The sequence below is a fragment of the Bidens hawaiensis genome, unplaced genomic scaffold, assembly GCF_021521415.1.
Source record: "Bidens hawaiensis isolate Kalapana, Puna unplaced genomic scaffold, B.hawaiensis_p1.1 tig00001511_1, whole genome shotgun sequence".
NCBI classification, from domain to species: Eukaryota; Viridiplantae; Streptophyta; class Magnoliopsida; order Asterales; family Asteraceae; genus Bidens; species Bidens hawaiensis.
Window position 1 is genome coordinate 1,534,282 of NW_027491085.1, and position 25,488 is coordinate 1,559,769.

Here is a 25,488-nt window from a genome sequence, read left to right on the forward strand (position 1 = left end):
CACGGATGTAATGATATAAATGTAACACATCAACACCGAATTCGTGAAACAAAGTCAGTTTGAATCAAACAAAGTCACTCTTGGTCAAATAAAGTCAAAATTGGCCATTCATGATTAAACCATAGACATATATCCAAAAATTCAAACATTAAAATCTAATAAACACCATCATATATTCATGCACAAGTAAGAACTTGTTTTTAAGACCCCATATCATATGGCTCACCATAACATGCATGACCAATTGTAACTCATTAAAAACCGATGGTCAGTAAACGGCATAATTGGTCACTCATGATAAATAACATACATGGTTAATCAAATCAAACATGTAAAGGCCAAATAAGACGCATTATAAACAATCAAAATCCAAAACCATAATATAGCTCACTAATATATATATATATATATATATATATATATATATATATATATATACACATATGATACATTATTTATTTATAACTCACCAAATTATCTTGGGAACCAAAGTCACCATTGACTAATAAAAAGTCAAACTTGTCACTTGTGGTCAATCGTTGACCAACTAAAGTGTCGCCAAATCCTGATAAGGTTGATTTGTGCCGGACCACAAGAGATGAGAATTATTTTATCTACCAGTATTGTACCAGTACCTACATTCGTTTTTATGTTTTCGGTATTGGTCCCATTTAGGCTTAGGTATTTTCAATGGTACTGCTATACACCGAACCGGTAAAAGGGGTACAATATCTAATTTATACTTTCACTCGTTCTCAACATTGATATTTCCACTAACTCCTGTAGGGAATATCTGTCCACACAACTATTTATTTCTTGCGACGAAAGGATTCATCATATGAAGAGAAAGTGGCAGTGGGGGTTTACTGTTACCTTGTATGCACAGATTTGTGACATATATACAGGCCATCATGCGATCCTCGCCTTAACAGATCAAGGCAAACCACTGCAACGGTTCAAACAATTGCATAATGATCTGTCAACATAATTCACATGTTTTGGTATGTCTTGAATACTGAAAACAGTTTTAATCCCCAAACTTATGAATATTAAAAACAGTTTCACAAATCTTGCAAATGCAAGAGAATATATTATATCTATAAAAAAATAAAATTGGAAATAAGAATAGAAAAAAAAACATACCCAATAACATTCCACTAAGAAAGTATGGTCTTCTATTCAGGAGATAGAGAGGTTTCTTGTACAGTATAAAATTAACATAAGTAGAGAGAATAAAATATAAATCCAAGATAAGCTGGTATTATAATACAGTGAATGGTCCTATGTTTTTTTTCTAAAGCCAATCCAACACATTCTTGCGAAAATGCCCAATACAAACTAGTCAAGTTAACACAACATCGGACACAAAAATCTCAAGCCTCATTGGGCCTCACATCGTGCTCAGTAACATAAAAAATATTCAATTCTATTTGACCGTTTTTCCTTGACATATTAGCCATAAGAATGATGCCTGTGACGGTCCTTCTCCCTTGAAGAATATGAGGAGCCATGGTAGTCCCGATCTGAAACAACAGCGTGTAACTATTAATTTCACTACTTTTTTTTAAAGTAGAACTAAAATCATCTTCCAAAATTATATGCACAGTAAAAAACATCAGAAAAAAAAAACTAACCTCGAGAAGAATGGGGCTTCGGCTTTTCTGCATGTCCTGCATATTTAATAATCAGGTAAAGAGATAAATCAGACTTTATGGAACAGCATGTATAGCAAACTGGATGAATCTTGAGAAAAAATAATCTACTAGATTATTTATTTTAAAGTTGATATTTATGTAGTTATATTGTTTTTGTTATCATACGCCAGACCCTGATTGTTTAATTATAATAAAAATGTATAAAAAGGGCTTCCAGCTAACCCAACTGTTGTCTTAACTTTAATCGAATTAAACGAATACATGATCAAACACAAAACTATTAAAAGAGCGAGGTTTTCCAGTCCGTTTTGGTTTGTTAAAAAAATGTGTGTGTTAATGTTTGTTAATAGTATAAACGAACGGTTCACGAACACAAATGAATGAACATAACTAAGCATAGATGAAAAACATAACCAAGCGAACACCAATTAAAATTAAATGTGAACATCAATATGTCAAGCCTAAATATTAATAAAACTAGCCTAAATTGAAGTGGGTGCTAAAAGCTCAAAATATAAATGAACGAACTTAAACACACGTAAATTAACATAAAAAAACGTAAACGGACGTTCATGAGCATAAATGAATAAACGAGACATATGTTCATGGCCATTTGTTTAGCTAAGAAAAAAATTTGTTCATGTTCGTTCGTTTATTAATTAACAAACTTGGCGACAAAAAGTTCAATGAACATTCAGTTTGTTTACATGCGTAATCATAACAAAGTAGAAGTAGAAACTAACCTGAATCTTTTCCTCTGTCCTTTGACCGGTGTCTCCTGACTTTTACTTTTTCTCTGTCCCGATCACCTTCAAAGTCTCTCCCTCTTTCACGGTCACGAACCTTGTGTCTATCTCCATCCCTATCCCGTTCCCTGTCCTTTAACCGCTCAATGCTGGTATCGGTTGCATATTCTTTACTTTTTGAAACGGTTTCTTCTTTAACATCCCTCTCAACCGGAATCTTCTGAATATCACCATCATTCTTTGTCGAATCTTTTACTAGGGCATCTTTTGAATCAGGATTAATAGCTGCAGGCTTAACATCTTTTGTATCCGTATCATCAAGAATCGGGGGCCCACCTGATGGAACTTCCTATAACACATAACAATACCAAAATTTTGAATCATGTTGCGTGCTAAAATAACAAAAGAAATATATATATTTTTGTGAGAAGAATAAGAATAGATCTAGGCCCTTGGATCTATGATCTAGTGGTTGAGATTGGTAGTTTCTAAATAATTGTATTGTTTCATATTTACATTGTATAGTGTCATATTTAGGTGGTTTGTTTTATTTTAAAGCTCTTCTCACACTTCTCACAAAACACTTGTTTTTTATTTGAACTCTTTTCTATATATATATATACACACACACACAACACACAGATGGCATTTTGAATTGATACACCTAAAAACAAGTTAGTATGTGTAATATTGCATGTCTAACGGGTGACTTTTGAAGCATGGTAAACAATGAAACCCATGGCTGTAAACGAACCAAACGTTTGGTGAACCATTCGGCAGGACGTTCGTTTAACAAACATTGAAAAAAGTTTTTGTTCATTAAATTAAACGAACCAAATGTAAGTTAGTATACGGTTGTTTAAGTTCGTTCATTAATCAACTCAGTCATTCACCTATTAGTCAAGTATATAAAAATTTTAGCCAATCACAACACTGTGATCCAAGTTTACTTTTAATTGGTTTTAGCTCAGTTATGGTCAGTCATCTATGTTCAACTACATTCATTCGTTAATACAGTTAACAAAAAAAACATAAACGAACATGTTCGTTTTCTTATCGAACGAACCCGAACAAGGAAACCCCATTCGTTTAAATGTCCATGTCCGACTGTTTGTTCAATTAAAATTAAACAAACAAACACGAACTTGTTAAGCCCGTGATCGTTTGGTTCATTTATAGGCCTAATGAAACCAGCTGAAACAATCAAAAATTCTTTTAGCTCTGTTCAAAGATCCCTTAACTCATCAAATTATATTAGTTTTTTTTAACAAAATAGTTATTTAAAAACTCAAAAGAAAAGAGCTATGAAAATGTTGATGAATCAACCCAACCCCAACCAACCTAACCCAGATAGAAAATACAAACAGAAGTGAACCTTGGGAATTGGTTGTGAAGGTGAATCAGATAACCGATTAGACATCGTAAACGAGCCATCTAGTTTGCAAACCGGTATATATTGTGCCTTTGGAAGAGTATACAAATGAGCTAAAACTCTACAAACTTCATCAATGCCCGCTTTATCAGCATCAAACGCTTTCCACCATGGTGGGTTTTCAGGCAGGGGTACATGAAACCTGCGTGCAGCCGCATACACAACTCCACACGCCACAACTGCACTCTTGAATCGCACACATAAAGTTGTCCGCAAGCTGTCAAAAACATAATTATATCATTATTTCGTGAGTTGACTTTTGGTGAAAGGAGTGAGAATTTGAGCATTCATAATTTCATACCTATCATTTGCAAGATTCCAAGCTTCCTGTCTTAACTCTGAGGGTGTCTCAAGGGTAGCAAGATAATTTGATATGAATTTATGAGGGTGTTCAACGTGGCAGATGAAACCGAGCTCACGCAATAAATGGCGTTCAGATCTTATTAAATCCATTTTTAATTCTGAATATTTTTGTGAAAAGGCTTCTAAATGCTCGATTGGTAGATTCTCTCTTCTACATTCCATTCTATATAAAACGTTTAGGATATATCTTGCTCTTCTAGGGCTTTCTTCAAGTTTTGAGGCGAGTAGCACGCAACCAGCAGCAATTCTCTGAGAAAATTACAAATATACCCTCAGGATTATAAAAATATAAGCTTTTACTAAGTTAAATTTTGGCCTGTAAAAGAACACAAACATGAACGAAGCATGTTGATGTTTGTTTGTTTAACTTAACAAAAAGAACAATTAAACACGAAGTCACGAACAATTATACAAGTGTTGTGTTCTTGTTCGCGTTCGTTCATTCAGAAAATGAACATGTTTGTGTTCCTTTATGTTTGTTCGTTACCAATATAAACGAACGGTTCACGAACGTAAACGAATATAGATTAACGAACAATCAAACAAACAGAGTTTTCTTGTTTGTGTTTGTTCGTTACGATAATGAACATGTTTGTGTTTGTTTATGTTTGTTCATTAACAGTATAAACAAACGGCTCACAAACGTAAACAGACACAAAAGACTGAACATGATTGGGCGAACAACAATTAAAAGCAAACGTGAACATCAACCTGTTTGGCTAAAAAATTGGCAACTAAACTAAGTTGCAATCGCTAATACCTTAATTTCATAAAACTAGACTAAATTGTAATTAACTTAAACTTTTTTAGCAAATATATAAGCGAACGAACTTAAACAAACATAAACTAACATAAATGAGCATAAACGAAGGCACATAAACCAACAAAAACAAACGTTCACAAACATAAACGAACAAACGATCCAAGTGTTCATGTTCGTCCATTTAAGCCAATGAACTTAAAATATTGTTCATGACTTCATGTTCATTAATTGATTAAATAAACAAACTTGTCACCGAAAGGTTCACAGATAATTCACTAAACGTTCGGTTCGTTTACAGGCCTAGATGGATTGGAATAACTTGTATACATATTAAAACAAAAAACAAACAAACCTTAACGTTGAACTTAACAAACGATTTCTTGCAGTAGAACCGATGAAACAAAACCTGACCCGTAGCCATAACCTGCTGTGGTCTGTGTGGTATGCAGTTAAGGTCTTTAACAATCCGATTACTTAACAAGAAAACAAATAAGCTTTTGATATACTTCTCAATACAACTAAATGAAATAAAAACAAAGGATACAGCTTAAGTAAAATGCCACTTTCTTGAATAAGATCACAGCCGTATATTCTAAGCGTTGTTTCGGTTGCTTCATCAATTCCGTCTTTTCTCGAAGGCGTGTTCTCGAGTTGCTCATCGGTTAGATAGAATGTGTCTATAGCTGTGTAAATCATAGCTGATGGAACCTACACCTATCACAATAACCTTAATAATCTAAATATTCGATATTTAACAAACTAAGCAGTCAAAATTAGTACAGATTCAATGTATTCTATAACCTATTCAATAAATAACAATTAAATTACAGAATTAGGGTTACGAATGAACCAAGGGTAAGTTAATAAAAGATTAGGTTAAATTAGGGTTTACCGTTTGCCACGTCGGAGGAGTTGTACGACGGTGGCCGATGAGTTACGAGTATACTTGAAAGAGTTAGTCGCAGAGATGAAGATTGGTTTGATTGATTGATGGATCATTTGAATAAAAGGCTCGAGCTTTGGTATGAAACTTGATATGGATCCGAATCATCCGATTGTTAAGTCGGATCGGGTAGACCAGTTTGGGAATTGACCCGATTCCAAATGAGAATTAATCAAAGTTACAAGGTATAAGCAAATACTAATTTCTTCTTTAAAAATTCCTGTTAATGGTCCAGTATTTCAACTATTTTTCTCTCAATATACCTCTGTTAAAAAACATTTAACGTCGTTGAGTGTTTTTCAGAATTTTAAACCGATGATTTAGGGTGTTTAGTCGGAAAAAAGATATGAGTCGGCTGATGTAGAATCGAGGAAATGTTTCATAGAGGCATTAACAAACTTTCCTCCATTATCATATCACATGGTTTGAATATTGGTCTAGAATTTGGTTTTTATCATAGTGTAAAGCATTGTGAACCTATCAAAAACTTCTTATTTGTGTTTCAACATATATACCCATGTCATACGAGTACAATCATCCACAGATAGTTAAAAGAAACGGAAATCATGTCGCCGTTAACCTTGATCGGAACCCAAACGTCATAGTGAATTAAAGAAAAAGCTAAACCCACTCTAGTGTTAGTGGATTTAAATGTTTGTCTATGGCTTTTAGCAAGAATACATGTTTCATAATTTAGTGTAGTGTTGGACGAAAAAAGTTTCGAAAACAAAATTTGGAGATAACACGAGAGGGATGCCCCAATCTTCTATACCACAACCATGTTTCTCTATTTGATGTTCCATGAACAAGCATCACAGTGTCGTTTTGAGTTACCTCTTCCACGTAATATAACCCTTGACATTTAGTGTCACACCCAGTAATCATTCCATTCATGATATCTTGTAAGATACAAAAAGATGGTGGATTAAAATCACCTCCACCATGGATTTCAAAGTCATCGACTTCTTCTTTGTGAACAACATCTTCGACATCCTCACTAGCTCCAATTTCAGCGATTAGTTCTTGAGCGTCGGCTTGAGCTTTAGTTACAATACAAATAATCATAACTAGATATCAACATTAACTGTTAATTAAGTTCATAAGATATACATTAAGCCTACCTCCTTCAAGGACGATCTGTTGAACAGTCTGTTGAATGTAGTCTTCTATGACATCGTCACTTTCATGGGGATGGGGGGTTGTCCATCGTACGTAACAGAATGTACAATCAAGTAGAATAAATATTGAAGGAAGTTTGTGGTGAAGTGATGATAATTCAAACCCATATATATCATTAAGAGATTTTCTAACATGTGTCCTAAAGGAACATGTAAAAAACATTAATTGGGTGAATATTATTACAATTTATATTTTTTACATTCACCTCTTAATAAATATCATATTTAACATTATACTTTTCTCTTCTAAATCTTTTCCCCATTGATAAGTAGTAAATAATTTTTTCTAATTCCCTCTAAATTAATTTTTCTTCTCCCACCAATTTTCTATTCATTTATATGTAAAGAATATTCAAATATGAAAGTGACTTTTTTTTGTACACCTATACTAAAATTGACTTTTTTAATATTAAAATATAAAAGTTTAAAACCATAAGAACAAGTAAAAAGGTTAAGACGAGAGAGATCGCGAGTCACATCCACGCTTTCCGGTGGATCAAAACAAAACAAATATTACGCATGTGTTTCTGGTGGATTGTAATCATAACTATTGTTCTTCTTCTCTTTTCAAAATCACAAACTAGAGATGACCGGTGAAGAAGAAGAACAATGTTCTATGCTGTCAATAGCACTAGGATAGTGGTCCCTTGCATAATAGCATTGTAATATAGCGGTGCGGAATAGTGATCTATGCTGTCAATAGCGCTAGGATGGTGGTCCCTTGCATAATAGCATTGTAATATAGTGGTGCGGAATAGCGAACTGCTACTACCCACCGTTATTCGACCGCTATCTTGATGAGCGATTGAACTCCTTGGTTGTGGACTTTGAGGAAAATTTCATTGCTTATGATTAGATCATGTTCTACCTCATTACACTTTTGTGTTTTGACTTTTAATATTACTATTAATATATATACATTTTATGTTTATATATGTATATAATACTATAAATTTTGCATGAAATTAAAATTACCGCTATCTAATTGTGATAAACTATATCTCAAATAGCGGCCCTTGACTATTATTTGATTTTGGACCGCTTTAACCGCAAAGCATAGGATCTCAAAAATCTTGCAGTGACAACCATCCTCAGATATATAGTAATATTTCCTTTACCACCCTCAACTTGTAGAACTATTTCACAAAAAGCTAGAAATTGGATCCAAAACCTATATGAATGTGTGTAATCTTGGCAGTTGTATAACTTTAAACACAAACAAGCAATAACCCACTGGCCTACATAAGTCGCCCCACATAATGAGCCCGAGGATATTGTTTTTGTAGTTGCGGCCACTGCACAAACAACTGATCCACCATCCGTAATTTGTAAAGAAGCAAACCGCTAAGTGATAGTCTTTTGACTCTTGCAATACTCTCAACATAGAAAATATATGACCATCTGATTCCCAAAACCTGAAGTTTCAAATGCAAATAAACATTGCTTGACTTTGACTAGTAGGTGTTTCACATGAGCACTAACTGATTTTAGTACATGCAGTTTCAACCAAATTACTTATTAATTGAGATATTTGGCTTATGTTATATCTCAAACATGTCAATTAGTAAAAAAAAAATAGCATAAAGCAAAATGGTTCAAAAGCGTCATAAGCCACTAAAGTGTAGTTTATCGCATAAATCGATTAAATACAAAGGATAGACTATCATTATCAATGAAAAATAATATAACTTTTGTAATGATATCGGATTAAATTAATTAATAATAAGTCACTAAAGTGGTATTTTTAATGCATAAATCGATTAAGCAAAAAGAACAGAGCATCTCTGAAAAATAATACGGAGTATAACTTTTGTAATAATATTTGATTTTATTAATTAATCATAAAAGTTTTAGACACCTTTATTCGGGTCAAACTAGGGGCGTGCATAAAACTACAAAAATGAACCCAAATAAAAACCGACAGTTTTGTTTTACGTTAACCGAATTTTCAGTTAGGTTTCAGTTTTGCAAGTAACGAAAACAGAAAAAACCGAACCAGATGTAAGGATTTTCATTTTTAGATTTGAACTTTTAAGTAATTAATAAGAAATTAACAAATAGGGTAACCCATATATTTTAGACAAATGTATAATAATCAATTAATCGTCAACTAATCAGAAGATTTAGTTCCAAATTAATTATTTTGTGCCAGTTTATTTTTCCGCACCAAAAGTTCAAACCCATAAGGTAAGACCGAAAAACCCAAAACGAAAAAACTGAAACCCATGGGTTTTTAAAAACTCAAAACCCGAATTTTCAGTTTTTAGTTCAATTTGAGCCCAAAGCCGACACAACCCGACCCATGCACACCCTAGGTCAAACCACCTCTAATTTATAACAAAAAAACGTGTGTGAAATGAAATGAAGCGATTTAAATGTAGTGAGTAGTACATAAAGTTGAACCTTGAAAATAAAGGCGATTGCACATATGGGAATACAAGTCCCGGGACCATTGCATAGAATCTGCATAGTATACGAAATGTTATTAAAACTATAATATGACAACAAAAGTACAAAATAGGATTAATAATGAAGCAAACAAAGATAATAAGTACCACTTGGGGTCTGATTTTGACCATAAGCCACAAAGCATGACCTAAAGCATATAATGTTGTTCCAACTGAGGTCATATATGATTGACCCACTTCTCGGCTTCTATATATCTGCATAAATTCTGCCCCCTGCAAACTTGTCTGGACAAGTAGGGTTGTAAACGAGTTGGTTACAAATGGCATTATTCTAGTAAGAAATAAAATGAAAAAAAGTATAACTTAAATACAAGGATTAAGGGTGTAAACGAGTCGATCCACTTATTAGCTACTTAAATCGGCTCGCTAAGAGCTCGAAACGAGGAAAACTTAAACGAACTCAAGCCCTCTGTTGGAGGCAGCCCATTTAGTAAGTGGGCTCGAGTTCAAGCTTCGCTTATCAAGCATGATTAAACTGAGTCGGGCTCGAGTTGAGCTCGGGCTCGAACTTTACTCACGTGCCGAGCTCGTGCTTTATAAATGGAGCTCAAAAAAAGCCAAGCTCGAGCTTTCTTAAGTTAAACAAACCCGGTTCAATCTTAGGCGAGCTCGGGCTCTACTCGGCTCGTTTCATCATCATCGTACTCAGTAAATCCCACCAATAGCAAAACTATAGTAGGGTCTGAGGAGGGTAAGATGTAGGCAGCCTTACCTCTACCCTTTTGGAATAAAGAGGCTGCTTCCGATGAGACCCCCGGCTCGATAGTAGTTTTGCATCAAGCCTTGAACATAAGACACATAACACTCAACCATCGGGACACCACCGATTGGTGAATGTACCCTTGTCTTTCGGCTATCAACGCCACCACATGATGCCTGATTAACCTTCCGCAACTTTTAACGTTAGTTTCACGAGATTAGTAAAATAACGTCAAAATTAGTGCAATTTCACTTTTGCCCACCCGAGGGTTCACACATATATACATTATATGCGCGCACCGCAAGCAGGGAAAGCCATGAACTCCAGTTACTATTGGTTAAATAAACCTCAGCCCAACTTTGCAAATTTTCAGCTCCAACCGACTGACAATACTCAAGCAAATTTGATAAACTAATTACACTGTCCACAGATAACGACTATATGATCTTATGCGAAACTTGATGCATCAATGGAACAATAATTACGGGCAATATCATATTTGTTTGAACTACCTTATCACCCAACGCGTCCTCAAAAACACGTGCCTTTTGAAGACTCATGTTATCCGTTGCTGCAGCAATGTAAAATCTTGGAGCAAATCGATCTTTTTGCAGAACATTCAACAAATTTATCATCTCTGCTGTGTGCCCCCCTACACAAAGTAAAACTCAAATAATAATAGAGTTTATGTGATGAAATAATGTGAATTTCGATTGAAATCTTGTGAATTGTTATTGTGTAAGTTACATTTTTGTAAGATCAAAGGTGGATGTGTTTAAAAACATACCTGAACCTAGAACAACAAGGGTACTCAAACTCTTCTGAGAAGTATTCCGCGCGGGTTTGCTACTTTGAGACATAACATATAAAACCCGGGCCACGAGTAACGTGAAAGCAATAACCACAGCAAGAGCAAGCGAGACAAAATCCATCATTTTCCAATAGGCAACGGGCTATAATTGCGTGTTTAGATGCAAATCACATTACCTGCATCACAACGGTAAACAAACCAAAAATTGATAACTTTAAACAATATTATATATCAAGTCAATGAAATGTGGTAACTAAAAACAAACCAAAAGATGATGCATAACTCACTGAGGCATTTCATCAAACACCTAATGTGCATATTAAATTGTGACATGTAATCTTCTTATTAATCAATCAATCAAAAGGATTGCACTTACAATCAATACTCGAGACAAATTCAATTAAAAAAAAAAGATAATTGATTTAAGAATAACCAATTACCAATACCAATTTGGGCCGGTGGCAAAATTACGCATGATTAAGAAGAAACCAGTAGTAGAACTGAAATTATAGATCAAGTATAAGATCGAAGATAGAAATTAGATAATAAGTTGGGAATAATTTACCTTATGAATGAAGAATAAGAACCCTAATTAGAAGGTGATTAACAGCGGAGATTAACGGATAATATAACGGTAAAGATCGCAGGCGTGGGACGGTGGTTAAACTTGATGGACTGGTAAAGTGGAACCCCAACTCAACATAGATTATTCAAAACCAAAATATTAAAAAGAATGAAAAACCAACTTTTAATACTATTATATTAGTATGTGTGTGATATATATACATACATATATATTGAGTTACAACACTATTACACATCTAAAATAAAAACCCCACATGTGTTGATTGGGTTACACACGGCACAAATCGTCTCATTTTGTAGTCTCTCAACTACACAGTCTTATTTACTATGTTAGTGTCACGTACAACACACACAATTGCAAAATATTTATCACGTCAAATATACATATATAAATTGCATAATAAATATTTTAATTTTATAAATTTTAAAGTTTTACATAATGGATATTAATGAATGAGTAATTGCATTGTTTGAAATTAAATTTACATTGTTGCTTTTATTATAACAAAACAACATAATATATAGAAAAACTAAGTAAAATTATACCTTCAAACATCTTTAGTATTTAAACCATAAAAAAATATATAGTAAAACATTCATCATCTATTAGGTAATATTTAGGTAATGAACTCATATAAACCCTAAATACTACGCAACATTTAAAAAGTCTTGTTTCTTTCATAAACATTGAAATAGAAACACATATACAAGATGATAGATTATAAAACAAAGAAACCAGAAAAATAATAAGTGAACATTAGTTGCAACATTTAAACTAGATAGTTACAAAAAGAATAACCTATCTTCAATATATAAAGTTTGAACATCCATTGATTCTGCAATATGAAAATTTGTAAAACATATTACATTGATTTAATGTGAAAACATTATACTTACATACCATTATTTTTCTTAATCATAGTAATCATGAGCTTCTGAAGATAATAGATATATATATAATAGAAGCAGTATGTACAAAGATAATTGATATTAAATTCATCCCTAATATTATTTAAAACATTAATAACACATAATATAATTCTTAAAATAAATAAATATTGTATTTGTATTTTAGAAGAAATCAAAATGGAATATTGTGAATTAATACCTATTAAAGAAAAGAGAAAGTTAGTATCAATTCATTATAGTTGAGTCGGTAAAACACAAATATTTTAAAAAAGCAAGGTGGGGAGTTCGATTGTCACCAAAAATATATTTTTCGTTTTATCATTCCGATTTAAAACTATAAAGATGGAACAATTTTAATCAAACTAAAATGGATAATTACATGGAATTTGTTAAATTAGAAACCTATACACTTGGCAGCCTATGTGAAAGGCCTAGTTTAATCTCATATGGATAATAGGTATTCTTTTTATATTATAGTTAGATTTTTATTACGCTTGTTACTTTCTTGCGTAAGAAAAGGAATCATAACAAAAGGCAGTATAATAGATATTGATAATGATTTAGATATCAATGAGTTGCATAGACTGTGTGCTCAAATGATACTTGGTTCTTACAAGTATCATATTATAAATATGATAGGTGCACATGTCTACGTGCATGTAGTATATGAGTATTAATCGTTTATATAAAACTTAAAATCTAATTGCGTGATTCTGATCACGCACATCACTAAGGCATTCGGGGTTTTCTGATCTTCATTTTTACCTTATATGCACTCTTGTGCAATCATGTTTGGGTTAAAAGACTATATTTGTCATGAGATTCTTATTTGATCATTATAAACCTAAAACTTAAGTTATATTACAATATTTTAATCCACCAAAACTCAAATGGGATGTAATTCATATTTTTTATACAATTTCCTTTATTAATCATAATTAAGGAATATACAAAAGTATAAAAACATGGTTTGGATGACATTAAAATAAAATCAATGATTGAAAGTGATTGCATGCTTGTTCTACATCACAAGAGGCATAAGTGATAAGTGTATTATACCTTGTATCATATTGTATTATCAATACTATATATAATGCATGAAACATGGGCAAATTAAGACACCTATAATTTAAGTAATTCATAACTTGTAAAGCTTAAGGTACACCTTCTATTGCATGTAAGATAGGGATAAACTTGTCCATTTGAAAATATACATGAAAAAAGTTACAACATTGTCCTCTCATCTTTACTCAACTTTTGTAAATTTAAAAAATCATTACAACTTTGAACCTTCATCTTTACCTATGTATTCTTTTTTATTTTAATTGTAACCAACTTCCCACCAACGATTTTCCAACGGCCGTAACTTTTTCATACGTTAATACATTTTTTTAAAAATTACATCGTAAAAACGAGCATTTTATTGTCTTTAATTTGGGTATGGTATTGCTATAGTTTTTTTCAATTAAAAAAATTAACATCTACATATAGGCGTTCACAATTCAGTTTTAAAAGTTTCTAAGTTAAATAGTGAGCTAAACCGTTGGTTTGAATATTTTTCATTGAAAACGAAAACTAAAGCGTCGAAAATTTAAACTGAATCGTTACTAATGGTTTGGTTTTACGCATTGAGTTTCAATAATAAGTTTACAGTCCGGTCCGGCTTTATATGGCCTATGTTTGGTATAAACCGTAAACCAAACTGTTTTCTATGGTTTGAACATTCAGAAACCAGCTAATCAAAAGTGACGATTTGTTTAAACGTTTTCAAGATTTCAAACAAGCTACATCCGTAATTGTTACATAATTACCAGGATTTTGGTTTCCCGTAGCATCGCGCGGGCACCCGTCTAGTTTTAATATATATGAAACCTTGGTGGGGTTGCTGCCAATACCAGAAATTCAAGTTCCCTTTTAATTTTATGACTTAAGTTTTTACATGGAAATGCTTATGAAACAAACTTTTAACCAACACACTTGTATATCCTTTCAACAATACTAATGGTCAGAATTAACACAATCTCTTTTATTCAAAACCAAAAATCTAGAGACAGAAATAAGAGAGAGAATACACATGATTTATAAGAAAAGATTTGGCCTTTAGTTTTTAAACTTTTGTGTGCCATCCACTATTCACCACTTCTCTCTCTCGATCTCCCACTCACATGCACAACAATATATAAATACATGCATATGCATCACCACCTCTCACTACTTGTATTGCTTCCTCTTAACCCTATATTTTCTCTCCATGCATTTTTCTATCTTAATTAGGTGGCTAGGTGATGGTCTTGAGTGGTTATTCCTATTGCAATCATAAACCTAGCCTGCCATGGAGGCTGCCGAAGAACAAACCGCCACCGCCACCACCACCACCGCAGCAGTCCCTGGTGGCGCCTCCGATCAAGATGATTGCCCCAAGGACATGACCAACGTCGCTAAGGGCAAACGAACCAAGCGTCAAAGGCCACAATCCCCAATTCGTTTCACATTCTCATCCTCCAATATCAATGAATTAGCGTATTCTCCGGTGTCTTCTTCTGGCTTTCCAGAAGGTGAAATCACCGCTGAAGAAGAAGACACCGCAGAATCCCTAATCCTCCTGTCCAGAGGTCAGTCATTAGACCTCTGGACACCCAGGAAAAACAAAGACGATTATGATGGAGGTTTCAAATTTAATAGCAAAAAGTACATACAATCCTCGGCCACAGGAGCCGCAGGAATGTATGTTTACGAATGCAAGACATGCAGCCGGACGTTTTTGTCGTTTCAAGCACTCGGAGGCCATAGGGCCAGCCATAAAAAGCCTCGAAACAACGAAGACATACGTAAACCGCTACCCTACATGGCGGTTCTAGACAACAACGAGCCACCACAACCACCACCACCGGAATACCTCTCCTCCAATGATCATTATCCTCCGTCTTCTCTCTCTTTTCAATTAAATAATCGAGTTTCCATGATCGGAAACACCATGAAGGCCTCCTCCTCCAAGCTCCACGAATGCTCGATTTGTGGCACCGAGTTTAATTCCGGTCAGGCATTAGGCGGTCACATGAGGCGACACCGGGCAGCCGGTGGCCGAAACAAAACCACAGGACATAACAACGCCACCACATTGTCTTTAATACCGTACACTCCGGTAACCACCATGGAGGTGTATGATCGGAAGTCGAATAATGATGCATTGTGTTTAGGTTTGGATCTTAACCTTCCTGCACCGCGTGAAACCACCACGACAACCATTGCGAAGGACGATGAACGTGACAAACGGACCTTTGCATTGCCACCGGCGGTGGAAAATGAGGACAAAGAACAACCGGCCGTTCATTTGTCCGCCACCCCATCATTGGTGGATTGTCACTACTAGCTAAACAAAAGTGTGGCCTCATGTTTTAAAATTTTATTTATGCATAAGTTAAATTAATCTCTTGTAAAGGTAGATGTTAGCTTTATTAATCTATACAGACCAAACTTTGTACCATAATTTGTTAGTTAGGGTATTGATAAATTGTGAAATATGTAAATGACTGACAATTGTCTATTTTGTTGAATAAAAATTGTTTCCTTTTCTTTAGAAAGTTTTATAGAATGTAATATTCAGAGTTTAAACATTGGATCTGAAGTTTATTCTAATAATGTTTAGAGCTTAGATAACTTTGAGTAGAGAGATAAAAGACTAGTTTGATAGCATCTTAATAGTTACATTAAGACATACGTGTCATATGAAAGTTGTCATATAGCACAATATGTGATCAATGAATTAGACATATATATATATATATAGATTGATGAAACAACTTATGTCAAATGCCTATATATAAATGTTTTCTAGATGTGTTATTGAAAAATTTTAAGAACAATATCGAAGAAAGCCAAAGCCTTTTGACATGCCATATGTTTCCTAGAAGCACATTCAAACAAAACACGAGTTTATTGTAATGGGAAGCATTTACCATATGTATTGAGGGTAGCAATAGCATGCTCTAACAACATCATTAATGTGCTCAGTTAGTCTCTATTGCAGAGCCGTCTCAGAAAATTTAAATACATCGGTCGAGCAAAAATAAAAAGGCCCATATGCCTTAACGAATATTTTTTATTCTTTAGCATAAATGGATAAAACTTTTATCGACCGCTTTATTATAAGCTGAAACCATTCTAAGCATGTACTTATCTCATAAACCATAACAAATAACCTTATTTTTAACACCAAAAATCATATATATATATATATATGTAATATATATATAAAAGTTTGTGTCCCGGCCGATAGTGCGGCTCGCACACCCTCTGAGCCTCCCCTGTATTCAAGCTTGACTTAGCAGGCAATGCTCACCCATGCAATTGACATAATATATATATTTCGTTACACACAGGATACTATCTTGTATACAGATCCATAATGTGTTACACTGGTGAAAAAGTTAACATATGGAATAAATAACACAATCAGGGTCGTCCCTAAGAATGATAAAAAAATTTTGGGCCTCGTGCGAGAAAAAAAATGGGCCTACTTATAATATAAATTCGTCAATTATATATCAAAAAACCACAACACGAATACAATTGTTATACCATGAACAAAACAAAAGTAGTGTATCATACCAAAATGATCGAACTTACTTAAGCGAATTTTGAGGCCCTCTTAGCGTTTTGTGAAGCAAAACTCTCGATCACGTCTTTATGTCCATACCTTCAAATATTTCGTTTTCGATAGACATCATTACCAATATGTTAATTTTATATTAAGACATTGTCGATCGTATTTAAGACTTCAACAACTTTAATTTTGAAAAGTTTATCCACGGTTACCGAATTGTCAAAAGAAATTTATAGGCAAACTCCTATTAGACAAACACAAAACACTTTCTCTCAAAAACAGTTAATCTTTGTGAAAACTTAATATCAAAATCCCGCCAAACCATCTAGGTCCAATAACCCGATAACCGGATAATAAAAAAAAATCTACAAAGAAATTGTCAGTTTATATACTGAAGAAAAGTGCCTCGATTAAATTGAAGTATACAAATGTCATCGTAAAACAACCAACAAACAAAAAATCCATTTTATTTCTAGAATTAAGAAGAATTTAAAAGTAAAATCATACTTTTGTGTAGAATTCATATCAAACAATGCCTAAAATCCATATTCAATTTTGCAAAAAGAAAATTAGGCCAGACACGCGACTGATATAAACAAAGCGAAATCATACGTTCAAGGATTCGATTCCCGTGACCTAATCACTACACCCTTATCTCCAAATCTCCATTCTAAGAAATCATACTTCGTTCCCTTGCCAGTTGCCTGATCTCCATATTTTAATTATTGACTTCCTGGTAACCTAGTTTTCACGTTTTTGGGCCTGCATATGTATTTAAACAAACTTAAAACATTTGGGCCCTTTGCAGTTTTGGGCCTCGTGCCATTGCACGGGCTGCACGGCCCAAAAACCGGCCCTGAACACAATCAGCAAGAAAGTGTGTCGAAAGAGCCTTTAGTGTCCTCCAAGCTCAATGGAACACACACTTAGCCCAACAAGAGCTTGGATCTTGCAAGCAATAAACGATATCCAGTATGCAAGCATTATAATACATAACATGATTATAAATTATGAAAGTTATGCTATATTTAACTGGCCGCTTTGTGAGAAAAGATAAGCTGTTAACTTATTGACATGAAACCCGAACAAAATTTCAACATTACTTATGTTCCCGCCTCTAATATATCAAGAAAAGTGAAAGGAATTGGGAGGAAGCGGAAGAAAAATCATAACGAGTCGAATCAAACTCTTAACTTTTTGATAAATTTGTAAATTGCCCTCAACCAATGCTAAAAAGTAAAACACAACATAAATTCGTTCTTTTCTCTTCCTTTCTACTCGGTAACACATAAAAATTTCAATTTATTGTTTTTTAATTTGAACTTTGGAACACAAAATCACATTATATTTCTGTTTCCCACTAATTTACTTTTTCTCCTTAATTCCTTTTCCTTTCTTTTCTTTAATAAACTCAAGAAAAAAGCGTTACAAGATCGAAATTCCAAAGTTTATACAACCAAGAGGCTCATCATACACTTTGATCCAACTTTAAGGAACATAAATGACATCTCAAGGAATAAGTTCCTCTGTGACACTCAATTGAGAAATTGATCACAAAGATATGTTCCATTATGTTTAATATACTAAAAATGTAATGTTTGAATTGCACTATTAAAATTTAATGAAAGTTTGTTTTGAAAATTTAATGAAAGTTTGATAATTCAAAACAAACGGAGATGAAGTGAAGAAACACTGATGTACTCCCCATTAATGGGTCCTAGATCCAGTGAGTCAACAAGGTAGGATACGGTTAACTGCTAATACGATATGAACTCAATTGCCCAAAGTCCAGTGACGAAGACCCGCAAAACAAACACCGTGAGCTCGTTACGGGAAGGACACGAGGGGGTGTCTTCCCGTAACCACCCTCCGGCGTGAGAATAAGTACTGTTCCGTGGAAGATAAGCACTTAAGTAAATTGAGAGAGTACAATGGGAGTGAATGAATACCTCATGATGATCGAGAAGGTATTTATAGCCGAAGAGTCTGGGGAAGTGATTGGGCTAGCTGTCCTTTTAGAAGATGCCCTTACAACCGCCTGGACACGTGTCCTTATATGATAGGTCCAGTTTATACGTTGCATGTGCATGTATAACAACTTAGACACGCGTCCTTCTGATATTGGTTAAAGGGTAATATTAGCCATGTGCACGGTTATAACGGCCTTGCCAGATGTCACTGGCTGATTGGTCGAAGGATCACGTATTGCCCAAGAAAGCATCTTGGCAGATCTTCTAGAAGGTAATTAGTTATCGACAGCTGTCCCGGAGCATTACCTCGTGGTCATTTACGCGGAAGGGTATTCTTTCTTGCAGATGGCTTTTGAGGGTGTCAGGATGCTTCCGCATGTGCCCTGAGATTGTTTCTTCCTCAGATGATTTATCCGGATGGTTCATATGCCCCGCGGGTGCCTTATGAGGGACTTCTGGTTGACCGCGGGTATTACTTAAGGGTGTTTGAGTCTTTTTGGTACCCTACCTCTATATGAAGGGAGGATGCTATGGACCGCCAAATGACATCGTGTTTGCCATAATTTGAGATGCGATATGCTCAACCCTCTGGGTAGAAAACGTAACAATTTTGTGGAAAAGAGATGATATCGAATGAAGAAGCATGCGTCACGAAGATGTATCATATGGATTGTAGTTGAGGAACTAAGGAAATAGTCAAATAAGATGTCAACACTAGTATACAACATAAAAGATGTTAATAAGATTACAATGCTTGTTTTTAAGACTATACTGTATAGGGTTTATTTTTATTTTATCTTTTTAGTTAGGGATATTGGTTTACTTCAAACTTTCACTCGTTGGTAGATATCACTCCCAACTTTCATTTTATCTCTCGTTAGTAGATATCACTCTTTTTACTTAGGGATATTGGTTTTTAATACTTCAATTTTTTTTTTATTTTATCTTTTTACTTAGGTCGAGTGCGGGAGTCTTGTATAGGACCCTATGAAAAACAAGTTTTTTTTTCTAGATTTGGCACTTACTAAATAGTGGTTAGGTTTTTCCTAGATTGGGGTTTGTTTCTTGGTTAAAAAGAAAAGAAAAGACAGCCACTTAAGTTAAGTTGCTTGTTGATTATCGTGTGACGCAAGCATCATCTTCATTCATCCCGTTGGTGTGCCGTAACCCACAATTCTCATGTCTTCCTCTTAACCTTCTTTCTTTCAATCAACCCCAAAATAATACCTTCAATTTCAATTTCATGGGTCATGAATTGATGCTAGTTCCGCCGCCGCCGCCACCGCCACCAGCACCGCCGCCGACGTCACTGGCACCTGGGTTTCGTTTCCACCCAACCGACGAGGAGCTCGTGAGGTATTATTTAAGACGGAAGGTGTGTGGATTGCCTTTTAGGTTTCAGGCTGTATCAGAAACTGATGTATACAAATCTGAACCATGGGAACTTGCCGGTAATTTGTTATTCTTTTCTGGCTTTGTGATTTCATAATTTAGGAATTTGAATAATAGATTGTTTAATTAACTAAAAAGTATGCTAAGATTGTGTATCCACAATGTGTTGTTACTTGAATTATTAATTAGTATCTTCACTTAATTGAAGATACTCATTTTACACAAATGTATTTTGTTGCTCTAATTGTTCAAATGTACAATATATATTGAAAACTATAAAGTTTCGTTTGTGTTTGTCGGTCATGAACAAAGAATTTCATTCGGTAAGTTTAACTAACGAACATGAACAGAGGCTGTGTTCATGTATATTCGGTAATGTGTTCGTTTATGTTTGTTCAGTTGAGTTCATTTATTAGGTTTTTACTATTGCTTACTTTCGGGTGTTTTTTTCCCTCGTGATTTAACTTTGATTTAATGATTATTTTTCTCAACTCAATATATGTTCATTTTTGTTCATTAGTGTTTGGTTAGGCTATGCGTAGTGGAGGGGCTACAAATTGGGGCGAATTGCGACACGTGGCGCCCAGTCAGCAAGGGGTGGGAATTTGTTTTTGGGGTGTAATCGTGTGGTGGCCCAATATATATATACATATATATATATATAACACAAACAATATAATATTAATAAAAAGAAAAGGAAGAACGGCGACAATACAACCCCGCCCCCGCCCCTTTTCGCCCACATATCGGCCGGGCGTGGGGGGGGGGGGGCGGTGTTCCCCCATCTTCTCGCCTCTCTTCACCCGTTTCCTCGCCCCATTACACCTAGTCTTATGTTCGTTTGTGTCTGTTAGTGTCCCTTTGCGTTTGTTTACGAAATTAACGTACACACACAAACAAACATGGACAAGCTCAGTTCCTTAACGAACAAACACAAACACGGAATTTTGTTCAGTATATTGTTCTTGAACCGTCCGTTGTCTAACAAAAGCTTAATGAACAAACGCAGACAAGATCGTTTCCGGTTCGGTCATATGGTTTACAGCCCTAGTTTTTTTCAAACACATAAGGATATATGGATTTTTGTTTTATTTTTATTATTATTAATTTTTTTTTGTACTTTATGGTTAAAGTCGCTATCTCTAATGACGGCTTCACTTTACAGAACCTAGTCAGATTGATGTTTTAGAATATTTCTCTTTTTGTTGCTGAATTCGTTATCTCACATGAGAACACAATATGTATGTTTAGGATAAAGATATTGATCTGTTATGATATGTGGTTTTATAGACTTTTCACAATTAAATTCAAGAGACCAAGAATGGTACTTCTTTAGCCCTGTTGACAAAAAATATGGCAATGGTTCTCGTTTGAACCGTGCAACCGGGCATGGCTATTGGAAGGCAACCGGGAAGGACCGAATCGTACGCCATAAAGACCAAATCATAGGGACGAAGAAGACATTGGTTTTCCATAGTGGGCGGGCCCCAGATGGCAAACGCACCGATTGGGTCATGCATGAATATAAACTTTCAGATCAAGAGTTAGAGAGAGCCCGAATAGCACAGGTTTGATTCACATGTGAACTGTGATTGTTTGAAGTATGTAATATTGTACTTTGATATGTTATTATGAATTATGATATGGTTTTGTGGGGAGAAGGATGCATTTGTGTTATGCAGAATCTTTCAAAAGAGTGGTTTGGGCCCACCAAATGGGGACCGATATGCACCGTTTCTTGAGGAAGAATGGGAAGATGATGGGGCCCACTTCATTCCCAGTGGAGCAGCGGAGGATGATGTGGCGACTAATGGTGATGGAACTCGAAGTGATATTATACAGGTATATTAATATCTACAATGTATATGTTTCTCCTTTATTGATGTCGTGGATAGTTTTATGTGTGTAAACGAGTCGAGTCGAGCCGACTAGCCGCGAGCTTGGCTCACTTAACTTGCTTGGGCTCAGCTTGTTTAACTTGCTCGAGCTCGGCTCGTGAGTAGTAGTTTCTTAAAAGCTCGAGCCTGGTTCGCTTATTATTAGTTAATTTAGATACATTTATATAACTATATGTTTAACTATAATTTCTATATTTTACATGATATATATTATCCAGTCTTTTTTTTATCATAATTTTTTACATAATAGTATATATCTAGTAGAGTTAAAATGGTTTTTGTTCCTGTAGTGTGACCAAAATCGCCTTTTTTGTCCATTAGTTTAAATTTGACTATTTTAGTCCAATAGTTACATTATCGTATAAGTTAAAGTCCAGCCAACAAACATTTTATTTTATTATTTTGACTAAATAACACAAATAATCCAAGGGTGTTTTGACCGTTTAACAAAAAGTTAACATAAAATTTGGATGGGGTTAGTGGGCTGGAACTCAGTTGATACGACAACTAAACTATTGGACCGAAATGGCCAACTTTAAACTAATGGACTAAAACCGTATTTTACTCTATTTAATATATATATAGTGAAAAGATCCAATACACTAATCCTTAACGTACATTAACGTACGCGAATCCATTTTTTCACGAATCGATCCATGAAATCACATCCAAACATCTCGGAATCGTCAATACATATCCAATCAATCATTTGTTCTCCGAAAAAAACAGTTTTGGATGGTTAATCGATCAATTTTTCATTTTTTTCACGGAGACCGTTTTTTGAACGTTTGCTGAGCGTTTAAGTTTTCTGAGCGTTTTAGGTTTTTGCCTTTGTTTTTTGTCTTTGAGCGTCTCGCGTACCTACCGTATGTTAAGGCATTAGCGTACAGTAACTGCACCCTATATATATATATAGTAACAGCTATATAAACCATAGGACGTTTAGGTTCACAAGCTGGCTCTGGCTAGAGCTCGTATAAGCTCGGCTCGATTCGAGCTTTTAGCAAGAGTATCTCACAGCTATATAAACCATAGGACGTTTATAGCATTTCATTGTTAACTTTTTTTAGCTCACGATATCAATAGGGTAAAGTGGCAAATGTATGCTGCTCTTGTATGAAGTTTTAATTTTTCAACAGATTCTTTCAAGAAAAGTTATGTTGACCCGAAAAAGATGCTATCTTAGTCAACAACACGCGTTTTGACATCTAGGTGTTCCTTGTTTGAATTTTTTTTATTCTTGATTGATAAACTTGCAGATAGATCCTCAAACAATCCCATTTGTCTGCAAAAGAGAAAGATCAGAAGACCGTGAAACATTCTCTTTGTTTAACAAAAAGTCAAAAGAAACCGACCCGAATTCAAGCAATGCAAATGGCTCAGAGGATTCAACAACTAGTGAAAATCCAATAACCACCAATATGTCATCAGCACTTGTAGAATTCCCTTTACTAGAACCAGTTTCAGCCAAAGAAAGTCAACCTTTGATCACCTCACCCTCATTTGACGCTTCTACCCTTGAGAAATCCGTGCCTCCGGGGTATCTGAAATTCATTAGTAATCTGGAAAACGAGATTTTAAACGTGTCGATGGATAAGGAGACTTTGAAGATTGAAGTGATGCGAGCCCAAGCAATGATTAGCATTCTTCAGTCTCGTGCTGACTGTTTGACCAAGGAGAATGATGAATTGAGGAAGGGTGTGTAAGTCATTACGCCCCTCTACTTGTGTTCATTAGTTGAACCACATAGCTAATGAGTACAATCTTTAGCGCGTAAAATAGTGTAATTTTCTCGGAGGTTTTAGTCAAATAATGTTTTTTTTTGTCAAGACTCTTGGTGTGTTATGAAAATGTTTTTGAGTTTGAATAGTTTAGTGTAATTATGTCTTCATTCTAAGTTTATATTAAAGATTTAAAAAAAATGCTAAATTCATAATTTGTTATCTAGTATAATAGTAATTAGCATTTACTAGGTGGTTTTTTTCGATACAAATATAGTTGGTTATCTAAAGTATAAAGTAAAACAAAACTGGTTAAGAAAGTTTGACATGCTGGGTCTTACATCAATTGCATCAGTCTAGGTCTTTAAGACCACATTATGTGCGAAGGATATGAATATGTAAAAATCAGGTGAATAAAGACCACAAATGTAAAGCAAAATACAAAAACAAACGTAACTAGGGCACCTAATAAAAATATACAAAATGTAATAGTGTCGGATTTGTAATAAATGAAGAACACGATGAAGCATTTCGACTAGCACCATCCTAGCTTTGCGATTGATGTATGGAACATTCGTTTAGGGTTGTGCATAGATGGATTTAATCTAAATAGTTCCATTGTGAAGTCTTAATGATGATGGCTGGTATTTCTTACCGTGTATAATTTACCTCATAGTGTACAACACCCTTTAATGTAGGCTACCACGGTATGGGCTTACATTAAAGCACTCCTTTTTAATGTATAGTTGAAATTAGGCTTGAAACAATGATTTTTCCGTGTGATTATCTTTGTGTGTCCTTGTGTGTGTATATAGATATCGACACATTTCTATTAACTGTAATATTACCCCTACAGGCTACACCTGTATCCTATGCAGGCGTGATAATAATATCCATAACGGTAATGACACCCGTGTAACTTATGATGTAAAAAAGTAACATATGTACAATAACGTTAATTCGGTCAGTAAACTCTATGTGTTACAACGGCAAGGCGACACAAATTCAGTGGAATTGGTTAGATTCGTTAGATAAAAACTAACCATAAGAAAAAATTCAGGTAGGTTCGTTGTATAAAAAATTCACATAACAAAAAAAAAAAAGACAAAACTATAAATAAAATAAAAAAGCAAAAAGAATTCATGATGTGACCAAATAATAACATGAAACGTGGCATGGGACATGTTTGCGATAGTGACCATAGTCATACCCAATGTTTTAAAAACTTGTATGTATCAGTCGGTTGAACCGGTTATATCGAATTTTTGTAAGACATCCGGTTAATAGAGCTAGGTAATTTTGGACGGTTTGCTGCTAGAATATCGTACCGCCAACTTTTTAAAAATTCCGG

General features: G+C 34.6%; 4 protein-coding genes across 4 annotated transcripts; 2 read left to right on the forward strand and 2 right to left on the reverse strand.

Moving 5' to 3' along the window:
* Nucleotides 1–1,164: 1,164 nt before the first annotated feature.
* On the reverse strand, nt 1,165–5,977 carry LOC143582753 (cyclin-L1-1-like). Its single transcript, XM_077065248.1, has 8 exons — nt 5,852–5,977; nt 5,504–5,673; nt 5,312–5,393; nt 4,135–4,445; nt 3,777–4,050; nt 2,399–2,750; nt 1,635–1,670; nt 1,165–1,523 (listed from the first exon to the last, which is right to left on the reverse strand). Exons 2-8 carry the CDS (start codon nt 5,653–5,655, stop codon nt 1,453–1,455), a joined length of 1,278 nt encoding a protein of 425 aa, XP_076921363.1. The 5' UTR covers nt 5,656–5,673; nt 5,852–5,977; the 3' UTR covers nt 1,165–1,452.
* Nucleotides 5,978–8,171: 2,194 nt separating this feature from the next.
* Nucleotides 8,172–11,751, reverse strand: LOC143580781 (uncharacterized). Its single transcript, XM_077063722.1, has 6 exons — nt 11,625–11,751; nt 11,036–11,235; nt 10,761–10,900; nt 9,636–9,773; nt 9,484–9,543; nt 8,172–8,495 (listed from the first exon to the last, which is right to left on the reverse strand). The coding sequence occupies exons 2-6, from the start codon at nt 11,181–11,183 to the stop codon at nt 8,319–8,321; spliced, it is 663 nt and encodes a 220-aa protein (XP_076919837.1). The 5' UTR covers nt 11,184–11,235; nt 11,625–11,751; the 3' UTR covers nt 8,172–8,318.
* A 2,673-nt stretch (nt 11,752–14,424) lies between these two features.
* LOC143580789 (zinc finger protein ZAT5-like) lies at nt 14,425–15,938 on the forward strand. The gene has a single exon (XM_077063727.1). The coding sequence runs from the start codon at nt 14,886–14,888 to the stop codon at nt 15,921–15,923; it is 1,038 nt and encodes a 345-aa protein (XP_076919842.1). The 5' UTR covers nt 14,425–14,885; the 3' UTR covers nt 15,924–15,938.
* A 4,310-nt stretch (nt 15,939–20,248) lies between these two features.
* LOC143582762 (NAC domain containing protein 50-like) lies at nt 20,249–24,302 on the forward strand. Its single transcript, XM_077065254.1, has 4 exons — nt 20,249–20,577; nt 21,809–22,086; nt 22,181–22,360; nt 23,676–24,302. The coding sequence occupies exons 1-4, from the start codon at nt 20,370–20,372 to the stop codon at nt 24,120–24,122; spliced, it is 1,113 nt and encodes a 370-aa protein (XP_076921369.1). The 5' UTR covers nt 20,249–20,369; the 3' UTR covers nt 24,123–24,302.
* The last annotated feature ends 1,186 nt before the right edge of the window (nt 24,303–25,488 follow it).

Excerpts from the sequence above, each read along its gene's own strand:
- LOC143580781 (XM_077063722.1), bottom strand. The coding sequence starts at position 11,183 with ATGATGGATTTTGTCTCGCTTGCTCTTGCTGTGGTTATTGCTTTCACG. Across the intron at positions 10,901-11,035 it reads CCTTGTTGTTCTAGGTTCAG|GGGGGCACACAGCAGAGATG; the intron begins GTATGTTTTTAA and ends TACTTTGTGTAG. Across the intron at positions 9,544-9,635 it reads TCAAAATCAGACCCCAAGTG|ATTCTATGCAATGGTCCCGG; the intron begins GTACTTATTATC and ends TATACTATGCAG.
- LOC143582762 (XM_077065254.1), top strand. The coding sequence starts at position 20,370 with ATGGGTCATGAATTGATGCTAGTTCCGCCGCCGCCGCCACCGCCACCA. Across the intron at positions 20,578-21,808 it reads TGAACCATGGGAACTTGCCG|ACTTTTCACAATTAAATTCA; the intron begins GTAATTTGTTAT and ends GTGGTTTTATAG. Across the intron at positions 22,087-22,180 it reads AGAGAGCCCGAATAGCACAG|GATGCATTTGTGTTATGCAG; the intron begins GTTTGATTCACA and ends TGTGGGGAGAAG.
- LOC143580789 (XM_077063727.1), top strand. The coding sequence starts at position 14,886 with ATGGAGGCTGCCGAAGAACAAACCGCCACCGCCACCACCACCACCGCA.
- LOC143582753 (XM_077065248.1), bottom strand. The coding sequence starts at position 5,655 with ATGATTTACACAGCTATAGACACATTCTATCTAACCGATGAGCAACTC. Across the intron at positions 4,446-5,311 it reads TTGTTAAGTTCAACGTTAAG|AGAATTGCTGCTGGTTGCGT; the intron begins GTTTGTTTGTTT and ends TAATTTTCTCAG. Across the intron at positions 2,751-3,776 it reads CTTCACAACCAATTCCCAAG|GAAGTTCCATCAGGTGGGCC; the intron begins GTTCACTTCTGT and ends TATGTGTTATAG.